This window comes from Echiichthys vipera, assembly GCF_963691815.1.
Source record: "Echiichthys vipera genome assembly, chromosome: 12".
Classification (NCBI taxonomy): domain Eukaryota; kingdom Metazoa; phylum Chordata; class Actinopteri; order Perciformes; family Trachinidae; genus Echiichthys; species Echiichthys vipera.
The window spans coordinates 30,584,535-30,599,950 of NC_139837.1; the positions used below are offsets into that span (position 1 = coordinate 30,584,535).

General features: G+C 42.3%; 1 protein-coding gene across 1 annotated transcript in view; it reads left to right on the forward strand.

Annotated features, from left to right (window-relative positions):
• apoba (apolipoprotein Ba) overlaps positions 1–15,416 on the forward strand; it is a gene marked incomplete at both ends in the record, with an annotated part of 92,024 nt that overhangs the window by 60,137 nt on the left and 16,471 nt on the right. The window contains 7 exon segments of the mRNA XM_083923724.1: positions 1,401–1,574; positions 1,661–1,866; positions 1,972–2,154; positions 8,667–8,797; positions 9,158–9,368; positions 10,415–10,587; positions 12,914–13,089. Coding sequence (XP_083779850.1) covers positions 1,401–1,574; positions 1,661–1,866; positions 1,972–2,154; positions 8,667–8,797; positions 9,158–9,368; positions 10,415–10,587; positions 12,914–13,089 — 1,254 coding nt within the window.

Consider the following 15,416-nt stretch of genomic DNA (forward strand, 5'->3'; position numbering starts at 1 on the left):
GTGCCACATTTGTGAAGGAGCAATGTGAGATTTTGAGAGAGAAAAAATATTTTTTGTGAGCACATGAATGATATTTTCAAGAGAAATTATATGGGAGCAAAACACAATTTTATTTAAGCAAAAAGATATTCTGTGCTCAATAAATGTATTTGCATGTTTGCGATTATTCATTTTAAAGTGCAATAATAACCTCCCAATCAGTTTAACTCATATGCCCCTCTGCTGGCTGCACTGCAGACCGCTGCACGCGCACTCTCAATTTCTCCCTTCTGTACGCTTGCTCAATTTTCATTTCATTACAAATGTGCCACAAGATCACCCCAGATGCTAAATTCATATCAGCTTTTTTGTCTCAAATTAGATCACTAGTAGAAGTATTTATAGCTTACATTCCGGAAGCATTAAGAAAAATCAACAGACCAGAGTGGAGTTGTTCGACTAAAGCTGGATTATCTTTTATTATTAGGGCCTGAGCACCGACAAAGTCGACGAGAACCCTATTGTAATTGGAATGATTATTAGGGCCTGAGCACCGACTAAGTCGGCAAGAACCCTATTGTAATTGGAATGATTATTATTATTATTACTGTTATTATTTTTATTATTAAGGCCCGAGCACCGACGAGGTCAGCGAGGACCCAGTTGTAATTAGAGTGATTATTATTATTATTATTTTTCCTCCTCTTAAATCACATTTTTGAGGGCCTAAACATGTATAACTTTTTTTAAAACTTTGCACACTGATCATAGGTGGTGGAAAATTTGATATTTATGGGTCTCAGTCTTGGGCATGACAAATTAGCTCAATAGTGCCCACTTGAATATTGCCAAAGTCGAGCCCCTCAATGCGCTTTCACCTACATGTATGAAAATTGATAGGCATGTAAAGAATGCAGAGACACATAAAATATCCTCTTGGAGGTATGCCTTAAACACAACAGGAAGTCTGCCATTTGAATTTGAATTTGGACTTTTTTTTTCAAAAACTTGCTCTGTCACTTATAGCCATAGCGCCCCCTGGTGGTAACAGGAAATTGCATGTTTTATACTTTTGTACATGTCCTCGTCCTAACTGGTTCATCACATCCTCCTCAAAAGTGGTGCTGAGAGCCTTAAGACGTGGATGTTCCTTTATTGTGAACATGGTACGATGTCGTTTAAGACACTGTTGATAAACTTGTCACCCTATCATAGAAGACAGTAGCATTACATCACCATTCATTCTAGATAGGCAGGGTTGCCAGATAAGAGACGATTAGTCAATTCGTCAAACAAACATGAGTTTGGGGGCCTTCTAGCAGCCGCGGGGCCCTACGCAGCTGCTTAGTTGGTGTATAGGAAGGGCTGGCTAAGGCTGCAAGTTATAAACTCATACAACCTGTTTGATTTCTCTCCAACAGGCCTTTTTTGCATTGACATCTAGCACTGAAAATGAAGTATTTGCCCACTACATCTTCATGGAGAATGCCTTTTCTTTACCCACTTCCTCTGGCTTGCCTCTGAAGTTCTCAATGGCTGGTGTGTTTACACCTGGTAGCAAAGGAGGTCTTACTCGCTCACCCACAAATACATTGGTGAGTTATCTTCTCTTCATCTTAGTATATATGTAAAATAAAATCATTTTATCATCATGTATGCTGTTGTATCCTTGTCCCTACAGACTGACTTGTCCTTCAGACCTTTAGTTGGGCTGGAATTTATCACCCAAATGGGTGTGCACATTCCAGACTATGTGGAGGCACGGCTTGAGATGCACACTAATATGTACCATGAGAGTTCCCTAAATGCTAAGGTTACCTTGAGCAGAAACCAGATGAGACTATCCATCCCTGCTCCTCAATCAAACACTCAGTTGTTCAGCATTAGGTCAGTGGCTCCTATGGCAAATTACACAAAACACACATAGTGGTTTCACAGCTAGTTTCATATTGTTCTTTCACACTCATTCTCCTCTCTCTTTTTGAAATATAGCAACAAGCTGCTGTTAGTGTCCTCTGGTCAGACGAAAATAGTGCCATCCCTAGTGGAGGACCGGACTGACTCAACAGATTGCCAGCCCCTTTTCAGTGGTCTGAAATTGTGCACAATAGTGGATTACTCCAATGCTCAGTCAAAGGACCAGGCCCCATTTTACCCCCTGACCGGAGAAAGCAGGTAAGGTATTTTATATTTATATATTTAAATTTCTCATGAAAGTTTATTCTATTTGAGTAATTAATATGGAAATAGTTACTGTAATTGTATTTGAATTACTCTAATGGGCGGCTGTGGCTTGGTGGAAGAGTGGGTCGTCCTCTGTTCGAGAGATTGGTGGTTCGATCCCCATCTCCCCCCGGTCCACATGTCGAAGTGTCCTTGGGCAAGACACTGAACCCTGAATTGCTCCCCGTGCTGCGCATGGGTGTGTAAATGTGGTGTGAATGGTTAGATCAGATTAGATGGTATGTAGATGTCCACTGCCATCAGTGTGAATGTCTGTGTGTATGGGTGATTGTGACAGACACTGTGAAGCGCCCTGAGTAGTCAGATGACTAGAAAGGCGCTATATAAGTGCAAGTCCATTTACCATTTACCATTTAATGTAGTACGCAATGATTTTAACTAGAGAGGGATGATATGGCCAAAATCTTCTCTCCTAATATAGTTCATTTCATATCCCAATCCCGACACTGCATCCAAGACCAGAGACTTTAGTCTTTGCATGGAGTGAGGGGCACTGCAAATGATGAATTTACATTTTATATCACTTGCAATGTCCAATATATGGTGTCAGAGATCATAGGCTAATCCTACATCATGTGGCTGGATAACATATGCAGACCACAACATGTAAATGTCATGTGTATCCGATGATTTCAATAGGTGGCGCAATTACTCTGACTCAGTATATACATGTAGATGTCTTCAGGTTTATAAACATGTCTCTTCCATCAGGTGTCTTCCATGTCTCTTCTTTCAGGTGTCTTCCCATAGCCCCCCCCCCCCCCCCCCCCCCAAAAAAAAAGAACAGTTTAGACACTTCACTAATGAACCTGGAAAAACTTGTCCATACATTTATCATCAGCAGGCTAGACTACTGTAACAGTTTCTTTACAGGTCTCCTTAAAAAGTCCATTAGACAACTGCAGTTAATTTAGAACGCTGCTGTTCGAGTCCTCACTAAGACCAAAAAAGTAGATCATATCACTCCAGTGCTCAGACCTTTACACTGGCTTCCTGACTGTCAAATAATTGATTTCAAAATACTTCTGTTGGTTTACACTGAATGGTTTAGGACCAAAATAAATTTGAGATCTTCTGCTCAGCTATGAACCACCCAGGCTTCTCAGATCATTGGAGACAGAGCAAACCTGTCCCATGTTTAGTTATGACTCTGGGGACACAGAGCAGACCTGTCCTATGTTTAGTTATGACTCTGGGGACACAGAGCAGACCTGTGTCCCCAGAGTCAGAACTAAACATGGCGAGGCAGCGTTCTGTTTTTATGCTCCACAAACTTCCAGAAAACTGCAGGTCTACTGCAACTCTTAGTACTTTTAAATCAAGACTGAAGACTTTTCTATTTGCCGCTGCTTTTCAGTAAACTGAACTGTAACTTATATAACTGTAACCATTTTTTATATGTTTTAAATGTCCTTTTATGCAATTTAAATATTTTATATGTTTTAAATGACCTTTTATGTGTTTTAAATGTATATGTTTTATGTGTTATTTCTCTCTATGCTTTTAATGTTTTGTGTGAAGCACTTTGAATTACCTTGTTGTTGAATTGAGCTATACAAATAGACTTGCCTTGCTTTGCCTTGCCTTGCCTTGCCTTGCCTTCCCTTGCCTTCAGGTCTGGAATCTTGTCCAGAATGTTTTATTTGGGGCAGAATGGACAATGTAAACTTTACTGTGTGATGCTGAAACATGCACATTGCCTGCCTCACCACAGCAACCCCGTTCCAGTAAAACACAAATGCTTCACAATTTGGCAATATGAAGGTCTTGTGCTTCTGCTGACCACATTTGAGATTGATTTGTTGAATTTCATAACTCTCTAGGAGGAGTTATGAAAAGCCTCATACTTGTAAAGTGCCTGAAATCGTTTGTTGTCACATGACTTATGACATCATTGTTCGAGGTATCGACTATTCCTTCACAATTTATCATCACATCAGTGGGAGGATTACACCAACAAATTATTAAATTAATCTGATAATCCTTCTAAGATAGGGGTCTTTCACCTATTTCAGCCCAGGGACCCCTTGGTCAATTGAGAAACAGAACAGGGACCCCCAGATAAAACAAAGAAATGCATTTTAAGCCTGGCCATACACTAACATATTTTTAAACCTATTGTATGCTCAGTTATTGTGTTTGTAGATAGTAAAACATGTATTATTCGCTTTATTACCATTGATAGTGACGGCTAGTCAATAGAGGGCGCTAGGGACAATCAAAAGTTAATTCAAAATGGTTGACTTCCGGTTTCGTGTCTACGTCAAATTCAAAGATGGGGGCAGTTTTCTAGGGGGTGCCCTCAATATATATAATATACAATATATAACACACACAAGCCCAAGACCCATAACAGTTATTAAGTTTCACCACTTATGATGCATGTGAAACGTTTTGTGGGCTTTCGAGCACCAATAGCACCTAAAAAATGCTAAAAGTAATTAGGGGGAGCTTTAGAGCCAAATTGACCCACAAAATCCATGATGATCTCCCCTAATTATACCAAATCATGAACATCAAAGGAACTCTATCCCAACCATGATGTGTGTTAGGGGGCTCTATGGAGGCTACTGGTCACTATAGAGCTCTATCACTTTAAAACTTTGCAATTTCCGCCACTTCTGACCTGTGTGCCATTTTTTGTGAGTTTTAGTGGATCCTAAATCCCCTCAAAAGTGTTCAAGTCCTAAATAGCCATTATCTATAACCACTTTTCTCAGTCAGGGTCATAGGGGGCTGAAGCTGATCCCAGATGACAATGGACGACATGCAATTATCACAGGGCTGACATATAGAATAGAATAGAATAGAATAGAATAGCCTTTATTGTCATTGCTTTTGCATACAACAAAATTGGAGTGCTACTCCCCCTTGGTACATTTTAGAAAAGAATATATAATAAAACAATAAGCAAAGTATAATATAAGCAATAAAAACAGAATATAGTATAAACAATATAATAATGTGAACGGTATAGACGGATGGGGAACAGTATAACAGATGGGGAACAGTATAAACAGATGGGTGGAGAACAGAAACTATACTAAAATATGTATATTTAGAGTGGAGCATGTTATTATTGCACAAGAATTTTAAAGTGGCTTTTTTCAGTTTAAAGTGGCTTTGTTTCAAGTTATTTAAATTCTAAATTTTAAAACTGATCAATGTGATCAATATTTGTAACATTTGAGGTAGTTTGTTTCGTTGTTTTTTTTTGTTATTGACTGCAGTGATAGCTCTAGAAAATAAGTTATCTCTGAGTCTGTTTGTCCGTGATTTTTGTGACCTGTAGCGTCGGCCTGATGGTAACAGGTCAAACAGGTGGTTGCTGGGGTGAAAGGAGTCCTTGATAATGTTTTCAGCTCTGCTGAGGTAGCGAGAGCTGGCAATGTCCTCCAGGCTGGGCAGAGGGCACCCAGTGATTTTCTGGGCTGTGTTGATGACCCTCTGCAGCACCTTCCTGTCTGCGGCTGAGCACCCTGCATACCACGCTGTGATGCAGTACGTCAGGATGCTCTCTATGGCGGCTCTGTAGAACATCCCCAGCAGCTTCTCCTCCAGGTTATTTCTCCTGAGCACCCTCAGGAAGTGGAGACGCTGCTGGGCTTTCTTAACCACCGCCGTGGTGTTTGCAGTCCAGGAGAGGTCATCGGCCATCTGCACACCCAGGAACCTGATGGAGTGGACCCTTTCCACAAAGTCCCTGTGGATGTAAAGGGGGGCTGGGTCCGCTCTGCCCTTTCTGAAGTCCAGTACCAATTCGTTTGTTTTTGTGGTGTTCAGTTGGAGGTTGTTTACTGAACACCACATCGTCAGTCTGTTTACCTCGTCCCTGTAGTCGGACTCGTCTCCCCCTGAGATGAGCCCGACCACCGTGGTGTCGTCGGCAAACTTGATGAAGGTGTTTGAGAGATGGGTCGGGGAGCAGTAGTGTGTGTATAGGGTGAACAGAAGGGGACTCAATACACATCCCTGTGGAGAGCCTGTGCTGAGGGTGATCGCGGTGGGGATGTGAGGGCCAAGTCTGACAGACTGTTGTCGGTTTGTCAGGAAGTCTTTAATCCAGTGGCAGATGGGGGTGGAGAGGCCCAGGTGAGAGAGTTTCTGCACCAGGATCTCTGGTATGATGTGATTGAATGCTGAGCTGAAGTCCAGGAAGAGCATCCTCACGTAGCTCCCCCTGTGCTCCAGGTGGCTCAGCGTGGTGTGGAGTGCTGTGGTGATGGTGTCCTCGGTGGATCTGTTTGCCCTGTAGGCAAACTGATGGGGATCCAGAGTGGGAGGCAGACAGGCCCTGATGTGCTGAGAGACCAGTCTTTCAAAGCACTTCATGACTACAGGCGTGAGTGCAATGGGTCAGTAGTCGTTGGGGTTGTCCACTGCTGTCTTCTTGGGGACGGGGATGATTGTGGAGGCTTTGAGGCAGGGTGGTATGGTGGCCTGTGCCAGGGACTGGTTAAAAATCCTTGTGAAGACTCCAGTCAGTTGGTCAGCGCACGCTCTGAGCACCTTGCCAGGTACTCCGTTGGGGCCGGCCGCCTTCCTGGGGTTCACTGTCCTCAGCACTCGTCCCACTTCATGTTCCTGAAATGACAGTGTGGCTGTGCTGGAGGGAGGTGGGAGTGGTGTGGCTGCTGAGGACCTGTCTCTCTCGAAGCGGGCAAAGAAGAGATTGAGCTCCTCTGCCAGCGTCAGTCCTAGCAGTCCCCTGGTTGTTGCTTCTGTAGTTGGTTATGTGATTTATTCCCTGCCACATCTTTCTGGGGTCATTCACAGCGTAGTGGTCTTCGATCTTCCTCTTGAAAGCCGCCTTGGCCTCCCTGATGCCTCTTTTCAGGTCTGACCTGGCCGCACTGTACAGTGCCCTGTCCCCTGACTTGAAGGCGGTGTTGCGGTTTTTTAGGAGGGACTGGACTTCACTGTTCATCCAGGGCTTCTGGTTCGGAAAGACCCTGACCCTTTTTTCGACGGTGACGTTGTCGACACAGTTCTTGATGTAGGAGAGCACAGTGTCAGTGTGCTCCTGGAGGTTATGGTTATAGAATAAATCCCATACTGTCCTTGAGAAACAGTCCTGCAACTGAGAGAGGGCCCCCTCAGGCCACGTTTTTATTGTCTTTGTTAGTGGCTTTGTATTACTCAGCAGGGTGGTGTAGGTGGGGGTGAGGGACATGCTGAGATGGTCAGATCCAGCAAGAGTAAACATGGTCCTAAGTATTTTCCCCTCTGGTGGCAAAATTCACGTATTGTACGAATTTTGGGAGCACAGTCCTTAAACACACTTGATTGAAGTCACCGGCAACGGTAAAGACCCCATCCAGGTGGGCGAGCTGCTGTTTGTTTATGGTAGCAAGCAGGAGGCTGAGGGCCGTGCTAACGTTAGCATCCGGTAGGATGTAAACAGCTATCACAATGGCTACAGTGAAATCCCTCGGTAGATAAAAAGGTCTGCACGAGACTGCCAGAACCTCTAGATCAGGAGAACAGTGTGTGTCAATGATCCCGCTGTCAAAGTCCCCCTCCTCTGCTCTTACCCGAGTCTCCGTTTCTGTCCTGCCGTTGTAGCGTGTGGTCTGCTAGCTCAACTGCAGCATTGGGAATTAGCGGGTGAAGCCACGTCTCCGTGATGACAATAACACTGCAGTTTCGCACAAAACTGGTTGTTGCCATCTGTAGCTCCAGTTCGTCCATTTTATGGGTGATGGATCTGGCGTTGGAGATGAAGAGGCTTGGTAATGCTGGCCTGTGCAGTTGTTTACGTAGCCTAGCATCTGGTCCCGACCGGCATCCTCGCTTCTGCTTTCTCTCTCTCCGCCGCCTCCTGCGCTTCTTGGGCGGGGTGACCATCCACGGAGATCCTGGTGGTCTCAAGATGTCCACCGGGAAGTTGTGTTTTTGCTGATAGTCGCCAGTTACAGACAGAGTGTGCCTTAGGCCCAGGTTCGATTAGGTTCTGGCGACTATATGTGATGGCTGCAGTGCAAAAGTCCAACAAAACATTCAAAAAAAGTAATAAAACAAAACACCAAGTTGGAGAGCTAAGAGCCGCTGCACCCGCGCGCACCGCCGTCATGATAGAGACAAACATCCATTCACACTCACATTTACACCTACGGGCAATTTCGAGTCACCAATTAATCTAACATTTGCATGTCTTTAGACTGTGGGATAAACCAAGAGAACCTGGAAAAAACCCATGCTGAGACAGGGAGGGATACATGCAAACTCCTCACGGCATATGAGGATATTTTTATATACTCCTGTGTGAATTAAATACTTGACAAATGAAAAGTACTGAGTAATTTCTACCCCACCTCATGCCCAAACTGGGATCAGCTCCAGCCCCTCGTCAGGGCCAAGCAGTTGCAGGTGATGGATGGATGGATATTGTCATGTCACCCAGTCAACAGTCAAGTTTAATGAAGCCCATATTGTCTTCTCAGGTTTAAAGTTGAAATCCAACCAACAGGGGAAGTTTCAGAGTACACTGCAACCATCACAGATGAAACGCTCAGAGAGGGTAAAAAGGGTCGCCATAAAGTAGACTCTCTGAAGCTAACCCTTAAGGCAGAAGGTATTATAGGATTGTGTGTGTGTGTGTGTGTGTGTGTGTGTGTGTGTGTGTGTGTGTGTGTGTGTGTGTGTGTGTGTGTGTGTGTGTGTGTGTGTGTGTGTGTGTGTATGTGTGCACATGCAAGAGGTTGACTAATCTTGGATCAACAAACCTTAACCACAGTTTATTCCAGAATTAATAAATGTGTGCCACAAGACTAGGCCATTATTTATTACTACATTCTTTTATATGTAATTTAATGTAATATTTTTTTTATCAAGTGAAAATATAATTTACGACACTGATTATTACCGTATGTAATAGATCTTTATGCCACACTGAAAAACACTGACTAATGAGTGTAATTTCTGCTACTACTAGGGTATGACTCATCAGAGATCACTGCATCTCTGAAATACAACCGCGACAAGAACACTCTCACCACAAAGGTTGTCATTCCCGACTATGATGTGGAAGCAGGCATCAAGCTGGCTTTAACTGACAGTGATACCAAAGGAAAGAAGATGAGAGGTATCACCATTGATGTCACCAACAGAAACATCCCACAGCTGATTCTGGTTGGGCACACAAGGTACATGGTTCTATAAACACACTCTCAATCCCTCCTAATGATAGAAAACAACTGGTTTCTTGATACTGTTTGATTTTATCAGGTATCAGTGGATGAGAAACATGTAACAATGTAAATGATTAAAGCTGAAGTCAGTTATTTCTCTTTGATGAAACTGTCACTATATTCTGACAATACAATGTGACTGATGAGCAGTGAAAATTAAATTTATCTCTACGTCCAACTTCTTTACCTGTCTGCTTCCAGAGCCCTCTCTGTGTGCTTCTAATTGCGTCTGCTAGTTCAAACTGTGGCAAAGGAAAAACAACCATTCAGAGCGTCTCTGACACAGTGTCACTGACTTCTCTGAACTCTGAACAAACTGTGAAACTAGGCAGTGCTGATCAAATACGCTTGTGACAAAGACCAAAACCCGGCCCCATTCATTGATGCTGCATCAGAGACTCCTCGGCTCTGATTGGTAGCTGGTCAGACACAGTGGGCCTATGCAGATGCCATTAGGTGCAGACAAAGAGAGGTGGAGCTTTTTCACAGATCTTCTTTCTCAATGTGCTGTCTGGATATAGTAACAGTTTCAGCAAATGTGAAAAAAGCATTTTTTTCACAAAGTTACCAACTTCATCTTTAATAAATTGAGTAGCAGTCTTACTGTGAAAGAAATTCTCTGGAGTCCTCAGTGTTTCTCAAATCATGTCTTTACCAAGCTGAATGCATTACAGGAGAGACGCTACCACAACGGATAGTTTCAGCATATATACAGTCACATCAAGGCACCTTACAAACACAATGACACAATAACAACAAACACACTACCCAATATTTATGACCCCAGTGGATGTTATCAATGTTTTACGACCACCAAATGTCACCCCCACGTGACTCCTCTCCGCAATCCCCCCAGCACTCATTCACAGCTTGACTGTTATGTTAATCAACATACAGAAACTAAGGATTTACATCATAGACTAAGAACACTTACAACCAGAGAAGGAAAAACCTGGTGATTTATCACATTACCAAACTATATCTTTCTGTTTTAAATGTAGACTTGACATGATGAAAGATGCCATGCTGCAAATCCAGATGGGCATTCCCTTTCTCAAAACAGACGCCTCTGTCACTGCAACCCTGAAGAGGGATGAGGATGTACTCATGGACTTAGAAACAATCATCAACCTCCCTGAGACATCCTACCAACAGGAAGCTTCCTTCAAATACGGTAAATGAAAAATATTTCTAAACAGTATGAAATACCAATTAATCAAGAAACCATAAATTGATGCCTTTACCCAACCAAGTAGCTTTATTGTGGGGGGATGCAGGGGGTATTTTTGTATGCTGTATACACACACTCACACACACACACTCACACACACACACACACACACACACACACACACACACACACACACGTTACACTCTGCGATGAGGATGTACTCATGGACTTAGAAACAGTCATAAACCTCCCTGAGACATCCTACCAACAGAAAGCTTCCTTCAAATACGGTAAATGAAAGATATTTCTAAACCGTATGAAATACCAATTAATCAAGAAACCATAAGTTGATGCCTAAACCCAACCAAGTAGCTTTATTGTGGGGGGATGCAGGGGGTATTTTTGTATGTTGTATACACACACTCACACACACACACACACACACACACACACACACACACACACGCACACACACACACACACACACACACACACACGTTACACTCTGTGAGGTCAGGTCAGGAGAGGTCACAACTTTAAGTTTTTGTATCAGTGACACCCATAGCCAGCATCTAACAGTACTTTTCAACTGTACTTTGCAATTTCACATTGTTATATTGAGCTACTTTCATTTTTGTAATTTATTTTATATTGGCAATTAGTTTCAAACATTTCCACAGCATATACTGTAGATACTGTGTGTGCTTACATATTTACACGAGTGATACAGATCTGAGAATTTTCCTTCAGAAGTGTACATGGATACAGACACAACAACCTACTTTCAAAAGCACAGTATGGGACCTGTAAGGGTACCTTAATCCCTTATGTGAAAAATAAAGATGGGATTTTGACTGTCATGTCTTTAATGTAGATTTAAACTTAGCTTATGGCTTTAACAAGGTCTCATTCTCTAATAGATTTGTTATTTAGATGTACATGATTTCTAAAAAACGTTGTGAAAGTGTGATGTTTTGAATATGCAGAAAGTTTCGAACAACACAGGAGAATAATTAAAATAATAATAATAACAACAATAATAATAATAATTAAATAATAGTGGTGTAAATAGTAAATGGACTTGCACTTATATAGCGCCTTTCTAGTCATCTGACTACTCAAGGCGCTTCACAGTGTCTGTCACATTCACCCATTCACACTGATGGCAGTGGACATCTACATACCATCTATTCTGATCTAACCATTCACACCACATTTACACACCCATGCGCAGCACGGGGAGCAATTCAGGGTTCAGTGTCTTGCCCAAGGACACTTCGACCGGGGGGAGATGGGGATCGAACCACCAATCTCTCGAACAGAGGACGACCCACTCTTCCACCAAGCCACAGCCATGACATCTTGCGATACGAAAATGTGACGATATTTCTCGTCAAGTTGAAAAGTTTTCTTGCGATGTGGAAATGGTAACAGTGACAGATAAGATGCAAACATGTAGCAGTGAGCACTGTAAGAAGATAGTGCCATCAGCACTGTAACACAAACACATAACACGCAGCTTCTTAAACATCAGACTACAAGTTATAGTCACAGTGTCGGCACCTGACGGACCCAAAGCCTCCATATGTGATGAGTAGAGAGAACTGTTTTTGGTCTCTGCTGTCTTTCAGCAGCTCCCGAGTGACAGCTGCTGGATAACCTGGCAGCCAGCAGCAGGTGACACACAGACTGAGCTGATCAGTCAATGTACAGTTCATATGTACAAAACACATATAGGCCTACGGCGAGGGGGGGGGGTATACTTTACCGGCGTTCGTACCATAGGCTACACCGTGGCTAACACGAACACTATGCAAAGACAGCCGAAGCAACTAGAAGGCGCTTGGTGAATGGTACGGTGCAATACTCTTTGTAAACAGTAGATGGCACTATCGACTTTTGATATTACTTCTTTCCTGCCGATGTCCATCGGTTCAGTAGGTCAGCAGTAGAAGGTGGTGCCAAGATGTTGGCAGCCTCAGGGGGTGGAGATCATGGATGTATGGTAAATGGAGGATTCAACAGCTTATTTAAATCCAGAGGTGTGGTAGCATTTTGACTAAATTAATGTAATATACCCAAAGGTTGACGATCACCATCAAATCTTTTTTTTGCCACATCATAACCATCATGTCATGTGTACCAGCTTTTCATTTTGCCTGGTTAGTTTGGAATCTTTACTGTAGATTTTCTTTGTCATGACTTTGGAAGCAGCTAAGCTGCGCATGAAAATTAAATGAAAAGTAAATAAAAAACATGAAAACTGTATGTAATACAGAAGACCATTCACTTGTATATTTGTTGGTGTATTTGGATTTTCTCTTTACAGATAATGACAAGATTGAGGTGGAACTGAAATCTGACCTGAATTCAGAGATTCAAAAACTGATCCGAAATGTAGAAGATCATCACAGGCAGCTGCAACAGCTCATCAATCATATCCTGGACCAGAAAGTGGCAAAGACTGATATGAAACTGCGTCATATAGTCACCAAAGCAATTGAGGTAGCACTTATACATGATATGTATTACCTTCTTCAATTAACAAGTAGCTTGTGTTTTCATTCCAAGTCCGGCTTTGTGTTTGTTATTTACAGTATGATAGTAAAAACTAAAAGAAAAAAAAAATGAAAGAATTTTAGTAAAAACGTAACCCTTGTGGATAATGCCAACATGTTATGAAACATCATGCTTTAGTATTGTATTGTTATAACATTGTTGGACTTGATGAACAGTAAGGCCCTGATCAGACAGAGCGCATTTTACAACTCGCAAATTTCGTATTGCTGCACATTGAAATAAGCATCTGAGTAAATAAAGTAAATTAGTAACATTTACACTAAGTTGAAAACATTAGCCAAAATATGAATGGTGATGGTTAGGCATGAAAACCACTTGGTTAGGATAAGAAAAAAGGTTGTGGTTTGTTTTCGTATGTCCAGGATGTGAACGCCTCTGGGACATAAATAGCCACCACAAGATCAAATGATCTCTGCTCGCCGTGTGAAAGGCTTGGGAATGTTTAGGACCTATCCACCACCTGCCCCCTTATGCGATGATTAATTGTCTTACACTATGTATTAAGGGGCGTTTACACCAAATGCAATAGATGCAAATTGAGCAGCAACTCTACATTGAAAATCAATATATCAGTAAATAACGCAATGACACACGATTCAGGTGGCGGCAGCACGAGCGACGTGCCTTTAGGCATCTAGTCTGCCGGAAATCCAGAAGAAGAAGAAGAAAGCCGTCAGTGCAGAGTGAAGCGTATTCCAGTAAAACAGAGTCATTAAAACAATAATACGATTTTAAAAAGCACATAAAGGGTTAAGATTAGAAAGTTAAGATCACCTGCATGCTGGGTTATGGGAAGGCTGCAGTAAACAGAAGTGTTTTTAGGCCTGATTTAAAAGAGCTGACAGTTTGTGCACACCTCAGGTGTTCAGGGAGCTTGTTCCACAGGTGTGGGGCATAAAAATTGAACGCTGCTTCAGCTTTTTTAGTTCTGACCCTGGGCACACCAAGAAAACCTTTCCCTGAAGACCTGAGGAGTCTGGGAGCTTCAGATCCAACAAGCAGCTTAGCAATGTAATTGGGACCCAGACCATTCAGTGCCTTGAAGGCCAGTAACAAAATTTTAAAGTCACACAGGGAGCCAGTGCAGAGATTTAAAGACAGGTGTGATGTGGTCCATTGTCTTGGTGTTGGTCACGACTCGGGCAGCAGCATTCTTGATAAGCTGCAGTTGCCTGATTGATTTTTTGCTAAGACCGGCAAAGATGCAATTACAATAATCTGACCTACTGAAAATATACAGATGAACGAGTTTTTCTGTGTCTTGTTTGGGCTGAAATGCTTTGATTATTAAAATGTTTTTCAGATGGTAATAGGCAGATTTAGTAATTGTTTTTATTGTATATGACTGATAAAATTCAGATCCGAGTCAATAACTACACCAAGGTTTCTGGCCTTCTCTGTGGTTTTTAGTGTGATTCAGTCTAGTTGAGCACTAATCGCTAAAAGTTGGAGGAAGTTCTGGTTCATCCAATCATTCATTTGTTTGAGACACTGACTTAGTGAGTGTAGGGGACTATGGTCATGTGGTGACACTGAGATAAAAAGTTGTGTGTTGTCGGCACAAGTATGGTAGCATACAGTATGTTAAAAGGATTTGGACCAATCCAGCAAAGAACCAGAGAGCCCCACCCACTTCTCCAGACTGTCAAGCAGTATGATATGGTCAACTGTATCAAAAGCAGCACTGAGAGAGCAGAACCAAGACTGATGCTTTTGATGCATCACTTTTTCGATGTATGTTGTTTAGGACTTTAGTAAGTGTAGTCTCAGTGCTGTGATGTGGCCAAAATCCCGACTGGAAAATATTAAAAAGATTGTTTTGAATCATAAAGGAGTATAGTTGATGGTAAACTAACCTATCAATGATCTTTGCCAGAAATGCTAAATTTGAAATGGGCCTATAGCTTCTCATGGCTGAGGCATCCAGATTACACTTCTTTAATAGGAGCTTGATCACTGCAATTTTCAAGGCTTCGGGAAAATGCCCCAACTGAAGGAAGGTGTTTACTATGTTCAGCACTTCTGGTGCAACACTATTAAAAATATTTTTAAAGAAGCTTGTGGGCAGCACATCAAGACAGCAGGTAGTGGACTTTAGCTGATGAACAGTTTTAGTCAGAGATGCACAGTCTAAAGGTTCAAAGTGTTGTAGAGTCATTAGTGAATCTGGAGGCATAAGTGACATAGCCATGTTCCCTGAGGTGGAGCATTGTTTGTCTTATCTTTAGAATTTCATTGGTTAAGAAATCTGC